General features: G+C 52.6%; 1 protein-coding gene across 2 annotated transcripts in view; it reads right to left on the minus strand.

Annotated features, from left to right (window-relative positions):
- The window catches only part of SPSB1 (splA/ryanodine receptor domain and SOCS box containing 1), a 77,421-nt gene extending 65,348 nt beyond the window's left edge, over positions 1 to 12,073 (minus strand). Inside the window, exon 1 of one of the 2 annotated variants that reach the window (XM_033228471.1) lies at positions 11,845 to 12,073. Coding sequence is in view for 1 of the 2 variants with exons in the window: in XM_033228473.1 (XP_033084364.1) it covers positions 11,136 to 11,690 (555 nt within the window). In the remaining variant the exon portion in view is untranslated. Of the gene's footprint in view, positions 1 to 11,135; positions 11,706 to 11,844 lie in introns of those variants that run through there. The other variant, XM_033228473.1, reaches the window with a different exon arrangement.
- Between the last annotated feature and the right edge of the window lie 848 nt (positions 12,074 to 12,921).

The raw sequence follows: 12,921 nt of genomic DNA on the forward strand, positions 1-12,921 counted from the left end.
CAAGGGTGAGAGGGAGAGGTGGGAGAGGCTCCTGTAGGGAAGACAATGCCAGATGGGTCTGGGCGCAGGAGGCAGGTGCAGCCTAGGGAATGGCCAGAGCTTTCTAAGCCAGGATAGAGCAACGGCACCCAAGCGGCAGAGGGTGAGCTCATGTGGCTCATGCCCATAATCCTAGCACTTTGGGAGGATTGCTTGAGCCCAGGAGTTCGAGACCAGCCTGGACAACATAGGGAGATCCCGTCTCTGTGAGAAATTTAAAAATTAGCTGGAGGTGGTGGTGTGCTCCAATAGTCCCAGTTGCTAGTGGGGCTGAGGTGGGAGGATTGCTTGAGCGTTAAGCCCAGTTGCCAGACATGTCCACTCGGACCACTTCGACTTGGGACAGGTTCAAAGCACCTCCGTGGACCTACTCCCCTAGCCTGTAGGTCATCATTCACAATGACCGCCAAACTATCTGAGAACCCGAGGCACCTGCAGTTCTTCACCCTTCTCTACACCCCACATTCAACTAGTTACCGAAGCCTACCCACGCCACCTTGGAGATGCCACCAGTGTCCATCCCAACTGGCAGGTCAGGGATATGAACCGCCATCTCCCTGGCCTTCCAGCTCCAGCCTCCTCTCCACCAGATTCTTAAGGTGTCCATAACTGCATTAGCCAGGATTCTCCGGAGACACAAAACCCATAGGATCGAGAGGGAGAGACAGATGAGAAGGGATGGGTTAGGGGAACTGGCTTGCTCGGTTATGGAGGCTGAGTCCCACTACAGGCCATCTGTAAGCTGGAGACCCAGGGGAGCCAGGAGTGTGGCTCAGCCAAGTCTGAAGGCCTCAGAACCAGGGAAGCCAATGGGGTCATTCTCAGCCCCAGGCCAAAGACCTCGGGGACCACTGGTATGAGTCCCAGAGTCTAAAGGCCAGAGAACACAGAGTTGTGACATCCGACTGCAGGAGAAGAAGGACGTCCCACCTCTGGGACAGAGAGCCAGGATTCGCCCTTCTTCCAGCTTTTCGTTCCGTCCGGGCCACCAGCTGATTGGATGGTGCCTGCCCCCACGGAGGGCAGATCCTCCCTGCCCAGCTGAGTGACTCCAATGCCGAAAATACCCTCACGGACATGCCTGGGGCAGCCCGATCATTCTACACAATGCCAAACCACTGCGTTTCCCTTTCCGCAGACAAGGGATTGGCTCAGTGTATACTGAAGCATTGAGAATAATCAATGCTTTACCATCTATCCGGGTATTCCTTAATCTAGTCAAGTTGATATCTGAAATCAATCATCACAGGTTCACCCCTTATCAACTGGCACCCATAGGCACCCACTGGCATCTCCTTAAACCATACTTAATCTCCAAGGACAATATCAAGGTCATAGTTCCACTTATCATGACACTACTATGCTACATACCAAAGACACATCAATCCCTTCTCCAGAGAGGGGGTACAGTTCTTGAGTGCCATTCACTCCTTTCTCCTCTGATACTCCATAACTTAAATACTATGATGTAAAATTAATACCTAAATACTGCTATAGACTCAACACATGTTCTAAGAATAAGGAGTAAGAGGGGAAAGAAAACAGATATTTGCCTAATATACAAGTAAATGCATACAACCGTATTCTGAACAAAATAGGGAGGAAATACTCCCGGCAATTCTGCCCTTGTTTCTATAACTGGTCACGTGGTTGGAGCTGGTATTTATTTTAATTACCTCCCTCTGTCCTGTTCTGTGTTCCTTTCGTCTGCAACAAGCACCTCAGCTGGCTGTGGTTCTTTAAGTGGCAGAGTGACCCAAACATTCATTCCTGAAGGGTCTGAGTCATTCACAGTCCTGCCTGGATTGTATCCTTGTAATTTCCCATTGACTTAATCACAGGGCATGGTAATACTAACAGATGCCCTAGGGAGTATCCTGTACTCCAGACACACTCTTCCTTACCTCCATTGTGGAGCGGTCCAGATTAATTTCCCCTTGGTAGTCCAGATCAATTTCCACAGCCAACACTATCACTCCCCTCTCAGCCTGCTGACCCAGAGGCACAGGGAACCCAAAGTGGCCAGGTGGCAGCCTTACCCCCAGTTCAATGGAATCTCTGTTGTGTCTCCTGGTAGGAGCATTCCTCCCTCTGGAACGAAGACCTCCAAGCCAGCAGAGCATAAAGTCACAGGAACAGGAAATAAAAATTTCGCTAGTGGGTCCCTAGGGCATATGATGCACGGTGCCACTCCCATTTCCTCCCCTTGATTCCTGGACCCGTGAATCCTGGCTATGGTAGAAACCAGCACCATATATTGGATGCTGATACAGAGTACATACAGCCTTTTGAAGACCCCTGCCCCAGCCCTACAAAGTACTGTCACCTAGCTGGCGTTGTAATTGCAACTTCAAAAGACTCTACTGCCCTTCTCTCAAGTCAGCTGCTTCAGGATGGTGGGGAACACGGTCATTCCCAGTCCCAGGTCAGAGACCCCGGGGACCACTTGTACGAGTCCCAGAGTCTAAAGGCCAGAAAACCTGGAGTTCTGACATCCAAGCGCAGAAGAGTGTCCCAGCTCCGGGACGGAGAGCCAGGATTCGCCCTTCCTCCAGCCTTTTGTTTCATCCAGGCCCCCTGCTGACTGGATGGTGCCTGCCCACATGGAGGGCAGATCCTCCCCACCCAGTTGAGTGACTCAATTGCCAGTGTCCTCCAAAAAAACCCTCACAGACACATCTGGGGCAGCTCGATCATTCTACATAATGTCAAACCACTGGGTTTCCCTGTCAGCAGAAAAGGGACAGGCTCAGTGTGTACTGAAGCATAGAGAATAATCAATGCTTTACCATCTATCTGGGTATTCCTTAATCTAGTCAAGTTGACATCCAAAATCAATCATCATAGGTCTACCCCTTATCAACTGGCACCCATAGGCACCCACTGGCATCTTAAGTCATACTTAATTTCCAAATAAAGGCAATAACAAGGTCATAGTTCCACTTAGCATGATAGGTGAAACCAGTGGGCTCGTGTTCACCCGCCAATTCCAGGCACGAGCCCATTGCCACACTTCTTTGGTTGTGAAGTGAGTTCCTTGGAAACAGTGCTATGCGGACAGCATGACTGTGGGTATGGTGTCCTCTGAATCAATGGATGGTGACTTCGGCAGAAGCACTGTGTGCAGGGAAGAAGAATCTGTATCCAGAAGAAGTGCTGTTCCAGTGAGGACAAAATGCTGCCCCTTCCAAAATAGAAGTGGTCCAATGTGCCTTCGACCAAGTGCAGTCATCATCCTGGCGAATGGGGCCATATTGGAGCTCAGTGTTAGTCTCCGCTGCTGGCAGACTGGCACCCAGTGGTAGCCATAGCCAGGTCGGCTTTGGTGAGTGGGCAGTCCATGTTGCTGAGCCCACGCATTACCTCCATCTCTGCCACCGTGACTACTTTGTCCCTGAGCCCATCAGGCGATGACAGGGGTGGCTAGGGAAAGAGGCTGACTAGAATCCACCTAGGTCATCCCACCCACATACCTCATGTCCTCTGCCCACTCAGGAGGTCTATCCACATACATCTTCCCCCAATTTCTTTTTTGTTTGGTTGGGTTTTTCGATACAGGGTCTCATTCTGTTGCCTAGGCCGGAGCAATCACAGCTCACTGCAGCCTCAACCTCCTAGGCTCAAGTGATCCTCCCACCTCAGCCTCCCAAGTAGCTGGGACTGCAGGCATGAGCTACCACGCCCAGCTAATTTTTAAATTGTTTCTAGAGATGGGGGGTGGGGAGTCTCACTATGTTGTCCAGGCTGGTCTGGAATTCCTTGGGCTCAAGCAATCCTCCCACCCTGGCCTGCCAAAGTGCTGGGATTACAGGTGTGAGCCACTATGTCAGGCCCCCAGATTTCTTTGTCACCAATCTTCCAATCATATTCTTTCCAAGTCCCCAAGTCCCTGACCATCCAGCCAAATCATCAGGCACAGCCCATGAATCAGTATATAATCACTCATCTGGCCATCTCTCCTTCTAAGCAAGGTGTACAAGCAGGTGCACTGCTTGAATCTCTGCCCGGGAGGATTTCCCCTCACCCCTGTCCTTCAGAGACGTCCCAGCAAGGGGCTATAGTGCTGCAGCTGTCCACTTTCGGGTGGTGCCTGCATATAGTGCAGAGTCATCTGTAGCCATCTGTAAACCAGGCTGAGTCTTCTCTTCCACTGTCAACTGATCATAGGGAACTCCCCAGGAGACCATAGGTATAGGCTGGAGAGAGAAGGCAGTGGGCAAAGTAAGAACCATGGGCCTTTGGACCACTTCCTTATGTCACTTACTTGTGCCTTCAGGACCTACTGAGACTTGATCCCATATATACCACTTCTACCTGACGGGAGTGTTCTGCCGTACATGCCCAATGTATGGTTTGGTGGGTCAGATCATAGGCAACACCCATTTCATGATGGGCAGCTCAGGTCACATGGCAACTTCGTGGCTGATGGTCAAACGTTCAGTTTCTACTAGGGCCCAGGATTAGGCCAAGAGCTGTCTCTCAAAAGGAATGAAGTTATTTGCAGATGACGGCAGGGCCTTGCTCTAAAATCCCAAGGCCTGTACTGCGATTCATCTACAGGGGCCTGCCAAAGGCTTTAAGCAGCCTCCCTGTCTGCCACTGACCTCAAGTACCACTGGATCTGCTGGTGGTCCAAGTGGCAACGCAGGTTGCACAGCAGCCTGGACCTGTTGCAGTCTTCTGCGACGGGCCCCATTCAAAACTAGACACGGGCCCCATTCAAAACTAGACACGTTCGAGTGACTTAGCAAATGGGCTGGAGTAACACACCCAAATGAGGAATGTGTTGCCTCCAAAACCCAAATAGGCCCACTAGGCATTGTGCCTCTTTCTTGGTTGTAGGAGGAAAGCTGTCACAACTTATTCTTCACCTTAGGGGGGATGCCTTCACAGGCCTGACACTACTGGACCCCGAGAAATTTCACTAAGGGAGAAGGCCCCCAAATTTCCGTCGAATTTCTTTCCTATCGCTTGACATGTAAACGTCCTACCAATCAGTACAGAGTGGTCGCTACTTCTTGCTCACTAGGTCCAATCAAGCATAATGACATCAAGGCAATGAACCAGCAAGATATCTTTTTTTTTTTGAGACAGGGTCTCACTCTGTTGCCCAGGTTGGAGTAAAGTAGCACAATCACTGCTCACTGCAAGTCTTGACCTCCTACGCTGAAGCGATCCTCCCACCTCAGCCACCCAAGTAGCTGGCACCACAGGCATGCACCATCATGTCTGGGTAATTTTTTAAAAAGTTTTTTTTGTAGGGATGGTGAAACCCCATCTCTACTTAAAAAAAAAAAAAAATTGGGAGTGGTGGTGCGCACTTGTAGTCCCAGCTACTTGAGAGGCTGAAGCAAGATAATCACTTAAGCCCAAGAGGCAGAGGATGCAGTGAACCAAGATCAAGTGAGATTCTGTCTAAAATAAAAAATTAAAAAAAATTTAAAAATTATAGAGATGATGTCTCACTATGTTGCCCAGGCTGGTCTCAAACTCCTGAGCTCAAGCAATCCTCCTGCCTCGGCCTCCTGAAGTGCTAGAAGTGCTAGGATTACAGGAGTGAGCCACTGCGTCCAGCCCTAGCATATCTGTGGAAAGGAAAGGTGATCAAGATGACTGTGAAGTAAACTGTGACAGTGGGCTGGAGAGCTGATATACCCATGAGCCAAGACCGTCAGGGGGCATTGCTGGCCTGATCAGCTGGAAGCAAACTACTTCTGGTGGGCCTTATGGACAGGTATAAAGAGAAAGGCATTTGCCAGATCAACATCTACATGCAGTACTAGCGACCAGAGATATGTGAATTTTTGGAGTCAACACTTGGTTAAGTTTACAACAATCCACTATCAGTTTCCAAAGTCCATCTGTCTTCTGCGCCGGCCCAATCGGAGAGCTGAATGGGGGTGTAGTGGGGGTCACCACCCCCCTCATCCTCCAAGTCCCTGATGGTGACATTAATCTCTGCAGCTCCACTAGGGACACAATGTTGCTTTTGATGTACTATTTTCCTAGGCAGAGGCAATGCTAATGGTTTCCCTTTGACCTTTCCCATCATAATAGCCTTCACTGCACAAGTTACGGAACCAGTGTGGGGATTCTGCTAGGTGCTAAGTATGTCAATCACAAACCTGGAACCAGGAAATAACCCCAGGATGGGTTCAGGGATCCACTGGAGCCACCACAAGTTGGACCGAAGCTAAAACTCCATTGATCACCTGACCTCCATAAGCCCCTTCTCTGACTGGTGGGCCGCAGTGAATCAGCATCAGCAGTGACTGGAATCAGCATCAGTTCAGCGTCCAGTTATCCCTGAAAAGTCTAATTATTTCCCTTTTCTCAATGGCATATTCACCCTGGTAAAAGGCCATAGGTCCCTTTGGGGGAAGGCTAGGAGGAAGACTAATAGCATAAACTTGCTGTAGTGTACTGAGGTCCTTCTTCAAAGGGACCCAGCCTCCAATTCATTCGCTTATTCATTCATTCATTCATTCATTCATTCACGGGTGCTTAATTGTGTAAACTGGCTCAAGCCTGGGAAGCTGATTGAGGGCTGTGATTTTCTGTTTTAATTATTTTTCTGTTTCAATTATTCAAGTTAAGACTTCTTTTCATTTGACCTGTAAGTTTCTGCTTATATAGAAAACTTCAAAGAATCAAGTAACTTATAAGATCAAGTAAGAATTTCATAGGTTTCCTGTCTATTTCACTTCTAAGAACACCACGATTAACTATCCAATGCCATAGATCCACACAAGTCAGACTATTCTGATGGCAGCTTTGCCTCTGCAGTCCATTAGGTGACCACACTGACCTTGCCTTGGATGGCTGAGTACTGCCACTTGGCCCCTGCACTCCAAATGCAATTACTCCCGTTGCATTTAAGTTTTCCATTTGAGTGACTGTACTGTAAGGGCTGGATCACGGAGCTCTTCAGGGATGCTGGGGCCCCTCACAAATCTCTCTCTCAACATACTGGTGAAAGATCTGTCTTCTGAATCTTCCCAGTGTGGGTGAGTAGCTTTTAAGTGACAGATCCACTCCAGCATTCCAACATCCTTAAGCCTTGGAATCCCTAACTCTACATGAAACCTAAGCCTATGAATCCCTACCTCTACATTAAACCAAAGGAGACCCAGCAACTCGAACTCACTCCCAGCAGGTCATCCTTTGATCCATGTTCCAGTCAACCAACCAAATGGATCTCTTCTTAACTCCCTGAGCTACAACATTAAGTGCAGAATCTCTGCTTAGTGGGCCCATATCCATAAATTCAGCCGGATCCAACTTCATGTTGGTTCCACATCCTGATATCCACTCCCACACATGCTCCCTTGGTGTCTGCTTGTATCAGTTAGAAAACTCAAATGGTTCTCTTGGAGTGGAGTGCAGCTCCTCACTCTGACCTTGGAAAGGGTGTGACCAGATCGGTCACACTCAGACTGTCTGGTAAGGGGTGTTCACAACTGGGGCACCTGTCAAGCCCTTGTCACAGGTAGGCTTTTCCAACCCTGGAATCCTATATTCCTACTCAGCAGTCATTTCTCAAGGGTGGGGTTTGCATCCTAATACTTTCTTCATCTTACGCTCAAATCACCCAATGCCTCCCTAGTTTTCCAAGAGATGCCCAAAGGTGGCAGAGACTCTTGGACTCCTCCACCCATCGCCTACGCAGTAAATTCAAGAGGGTCAGGCTCAGTTTTAGGTCAGATGCAGAGGTTGTTGACAAACCATTCTCACAGTCACATCTCCTGACAGCCAAGCCCTGCCACAAATCCCATGCCTGCATTGCACAAGGTCTGGACCTCAATGGCGGGCAAGGCTGGGCTGTGCCTTGGCGGATTCTCTTCCCCATCTCCAAGAAAGGCCCCGAGAGCCTAAGCCTGTTGTTGATGTGGTCTGTCTCATGACCACTGGACTCATTTATTTTTAACGTTGGGCAATGAACAGAACTTTTAAAACACAAAGCAAACAGGCAGCTTCCCAAAGGTTCTAAGGGGTTGGCAGCAGGACAGATCCCCCAATGAGCTGTTGGGTTCTGCCATTCTCGCTTTGTCCAAGGAAGGAAAGAGCCTCAAATCCAAGTCAGAATGGATCTGTATCTCCTGACTCTTGCCCTGCATAGAGTAACAGTCAACCTCTTTGACACTTGATGCTTCCTTTAAATGCTTCTTAGGAAGAAGCTATGGATGACCTGACATCTTGTACTCGCTTCAAAATAATCCAGCGTGTGTGTGTAAGTGTGCATGTATGTGTGTGCATATGTAAGTGTGCATGCATATGTTTGTGTATGTGTGCGTACACACGTGCGCGTCTTCTGTGAGCATAAGTATGTATATGCATATGTGAGTATGTGTGTGCGTGCAAGGTGAGGAAAGCTGGGGGCTCATTATACTCTGCTTCTAACTTTGGTATGTTTGAATTTATTTTCCATAATAACAAAAAATGTCATTAGAAAAATGAGCACATACTTCTTGAAGAAAAGGCTCAGGTGGCGGAAGTGACACACTGTACTGGCAAAGGGCTTGGGTGACAAATCTGGATTCGAGGTTTGGCTCCGCCATTCCCTTGCAGCGAGACCTTAGCCAAGTGACCTGCCCATTCCAAGCCTCAGGAGAATGGACATGGAGGCAGAACCCACTTCCCAGGGTCCTCAGGAAGCCCATGAGTCAATGTGTCAAGGACTCAGGTCAGAGCCAGCACTCACACGCACCGTGAAACCATGAAACCATTTCCCACTATTATTATGCTTAGGACTCAAAGTCACGTCCATAAAGCACTCTGTAGCACAGAGCCTGGCACCTGGCTGCCAGTGGAACTTTAGACTGCGGGAGATGTTATCAGATAACTGGGGGAGGGGAGAGCACTCACTGAAAGTCCAAAATCAAAGTGCCTTAGAGTCTGAATTTCACTGATCGAGTGTTGGGGGTTGGGGAGAAGGTAACATACCCCTGGCAGACTGAGGCACACCTGTACCTGACCTTGCGCTTTCGTCTGATAAAATTTTTCAGAACAAAAAGATAAACTGAATCACGCACACCAGCCACAACCTATTTCTTGAGAAGAACTGATGCAAAATGCCCAGATGAACTCATGAACACTGTAAGAATCAGAGGTTTTGCTAAATTTGAAAATGCGTCTGCAGGCAAGTTTCCATCCACCCAGGAGGAGGGGCAGGTGCAGGAAGGGAGCACGGCACATACCATGGGGGTGGGAGGGCAGCACTGGCTTCCACGAGCTGGGACCCCACCCCATTCCCCAGCTCTGGTGGAGAAATTAAACATCTGTGATGATTCCAAGGGGGTGAGTTTTTTGCAGCAGCCCAGAGGAACCCACTGAAGGGCGGATCCAGCCTTACTGGAGCAGCCCAAGAAACGGCCTCACCCAGCTCCAAAGTGACATCACCAGGGCCCCAGGCAGGACCACTCCTTCCTAAGGGCCCTGAAACCCACTGATTCTTCCCAGGGCCTGGCCTCCCTGAAGCCGGCATGGCACCAGGTTTGCTCCCTGCTCGGGGCTGTCTGAGCCACTGGGGCCAATGTGCTACTGCTTTTATTTTCTCTGCTGCTACGGTGGTAGCCAGGCTGGAAAAGGAAGACTTGTAAAGTGATTGCCTTAGTCCACTCCACACCTCCACACACACACACACACACCACACACACACACACACACTCCATCTACTGGGTAAAGTGCTCCCTGCAGAAGAAAAGCAGCTGTAAGAGAGCAGGAGTGCTTTAAATGATCTAATCCAGCCCATCATTTCACAGCTGGGGAGACATGAAGTGCCTGGCCCATGACCTCAGCGCTGGGGACAGTAACCAACAGCAACAGTTTCAGGACTGGGAGTCTTGGTCCACAGCCCTGGCTGTGCAATCTGGGTAAGTGAACCACCCTCTCTGGGCCTCTGCTGGGAAAGGACAGGTTGGCCTAGACAGTAAGACAGTGCTTCTCTGACTCCAAAATTCCTCAGTGGGGGGAGACCACCACCTGTGCCGGCTCATGCTTAGCCCAGGACTTCCCACCACTGGGAGCGGGGTGTGAGGAGGGGGCAGGGCAGAAGGGAGAGGCCCTCATCCCCTTCCTTGCTTGCTGTTTTCCTCACACCCCACGATGAGAAATGAAGCTGTGGGCCCAGCCCCCCGCAACAAGAAAATTCTTCCAAGGCCACCAAACCTTAGTCACCAGGGATGGCGCTTTTACCATGAACACCTGTTAAAACTCAACTCATGACCAGTTTCTGATGCTACAGACTGGAGTGTTTAATTAAATATTACTCACTCAGGAAGCAGCCCCTGCCAACTCACCCCCAAACTGTGTAGTTCATTTTCAGAGAAATGGAGAGAGGAGCCTGCGTTCTCCTTGGGGCACCAGCAGGGCTTGCCTAGTGAGGTGTCTGTGGCCCAGCATGCCCAGCTATCCAGAACCAAGCAAAGAAATCACCATGAGCAGCAGTACCTAGGAACCAGAGGTCCTCCTGGATGGTCCCCACACAAACTCACAGAGACACACACACACACAAAGACACACTCACAAAGATACACAGACACACACTCGGACACCCACACACACACAGACACACTCAGAGACACAGAGACACAGAGACAAACGTGCGGACACACAAAGACACACAGAGACACACACAAAGACACACAACGACACACACACACACAAAGACACAGAGACACACATTTGCAAAGACGGACACACAGACACACACTCAGAGACACAAACTTGCAGAGACACACAGCCAAAGACTTATACACAACTCACACACACACTCACAAAGACACACACAGACATACAGAGGCACACACAAATACACAGAGACACATTCAGAGACACATACACAGTCACTCAGAGTCTCAGGCACACATTGACAGACACACAGACTCACTCAGACACACAGAGACACATACATACACAGATGCACTTAGAGACACACACACCCCCACATGAACACACAAATACACTCATACGCAGGTACATATTCACAAGGACACGCACAAACACACGCAGATGCACTCTCAGAGACACCCGCTCTTCCTGCAGACCCGCACCCTCCCCTCGGGGCCGTCCCGTCCCGTCCCGTCCTCGCCCCTCACCGGAACCTGGACGCCACGAGCCCCGCACACGCCCGGGGACGGTGACCCATCCGCGATTCCTCCCGCGGGCCCAGGCCGCCCTTGTTTTTCTGATTTAATCGATTTCCTGACAACTCTCCGGCTCTCCCTCCGCTGCTGGGAGAAGCTGCGGCGGCTCCGGGGCGGCGGGGAGGGCGGCGCTCGGGTGTCCCCGGCAGGCTCCCTGGGGGAGGTGCTGCGGGAGGGTGGGGGCACCCTGACGGGGGACCGGGCCGCGCCGCCAATCCCGACTCGGACTGGCGGGAAAAGCGAAACTAACTCAGCCCAGCGGGGTCCCGCTGCCCCCGGGCTAAGGAGGGGACGGGTCGACTGCCCCGGAGCGCCCCGGCCCCTCCTCGGGACCGCAACTCGTTGCGACGGTCCCCGCGCCCTGAGACCGCCGCCGGGCCTCGCCCCGGGACCCCCTGCCCTGCAGCGGCGGCAGCGAGGAGCGGGCCCGGGCCCCTTTCCCTGGATCCGCGGCGAGGGAGGCGCCCCCGAAGCCACCGCGGGAGGAGCCGCGCCCCGAGTCCCCATCCCGTACCCCACCCGCTCCCCCGCGCCCGGCCCCGCGCCACCCACTCGGTCCCCCAGCGCCGCGATCCCCGCGTCCGCCCCCGCCCGGGCCCCCGCGCCCCCCGACCGGGCCGGACGCCCACCCATCGGGTCCCAGGTGCCCCGCGCCGCCTACCGCGCCCTGGGTGCCGCCGTCGCCGCTGCTCTCCAAGGCCGAGGAGGCTCGGGCGCCCGGGCCGCGCCCGCCGCAGGGAGCGAAGTCGCCTCCTCCCCGCGGCCACGGCGCCGGCGCCTGGAGCCTGGTTCCTGCTGCGAGCGCGCAGGCTGCCCGAGCGCGACTTCTGTGCGGAGGAGAAAAATCAACCGACGGCTTTAAAGTGAAAAAAAGAGAAAAGCGCCGGTGGGTGGGGCCGTCCCCTGTCCCTGCCTCGCCCCGCCCCGCCCCGCCCCGCCCCCGGCCTCCGGCGCACGGACCACTCAGCACTGCATGGAAGGCCGGGGGCGCGGGGCTCGGGGCGCGGGGCGCGGGGCGCGTCAGCCCGACGCTCGCTCTGCCGCCCCCTCCGCCCCCTTGGTCCGCCGCCCTCTCCCGAGCCGCCGCCTTGGTGTTGCCAGCCCGAAGCTCCGATCCCTCCGGAGGCGTCTTTGGGAAACGCGTGGCGCAGGGCCTGGGTTGCAGCCGCGGGAGGCTGGAGTGGGGGCGGGGGTCTTACGAGAAGGAGAAATCTTCGCGGGGAATGGGGTTGTCCCAGTAATCCCGAGCAAGGCCTCGCCGGCTTCCTCTGAAGTGCCCAGCGGGGACGGGTGGGCGGCCGCCGGGGGGTCCAGGGAGCCTCCTGCAGCGCTGTTTCAGCCCCGCACGTTTCGGTGCCCACGGGGACGGGGGCCTCGGACCTTAAGACCCTGAGGGCGCGGGCACCTGGCATCCGCAGGGCTGCTCCCTGAACAGGTCCCAGCCTCTGAGGACTTGTCCTGTGGCTCTAGCTCGTCCAAGGAATTTTCCTGCCCCTTCCCCGAACAGAGCAGTCACTTGGGACTGGGAAGATTTTAAAGACATTGTTTTGAGAGCAAAATTTTCTTGCATTCCCCACCCCTCGCTGTGTAGTGTCCATTGAAAACGGTGAGGAGTTAGCCTTTCTGGGGAAGTCGAAACAAATAGCGGGGCTACCGTAGTTATTGGGTCTTTACCATAACCCAATACAGTGAGGGTGGGGGGGACCAGTGTCACCCTCACTATAAAGAGGAAACAGTG

Source organism: Trachypithecus francoisi, unplaced genomic scaffold (genome assembly GCF_009764315.1).
Source record: "Trachypithecus francoisi isolate TF-2019V2 unplaced genomic scaffold, Tfra_2.0 Lachesis_group12, whole genome shotgun sequence".
NCBI lineage: Eukaryota > Metazoa > Chordata > Mammalia > Primates > Cercopithecidae > Trachypithecus > Trachypithecus francoisi.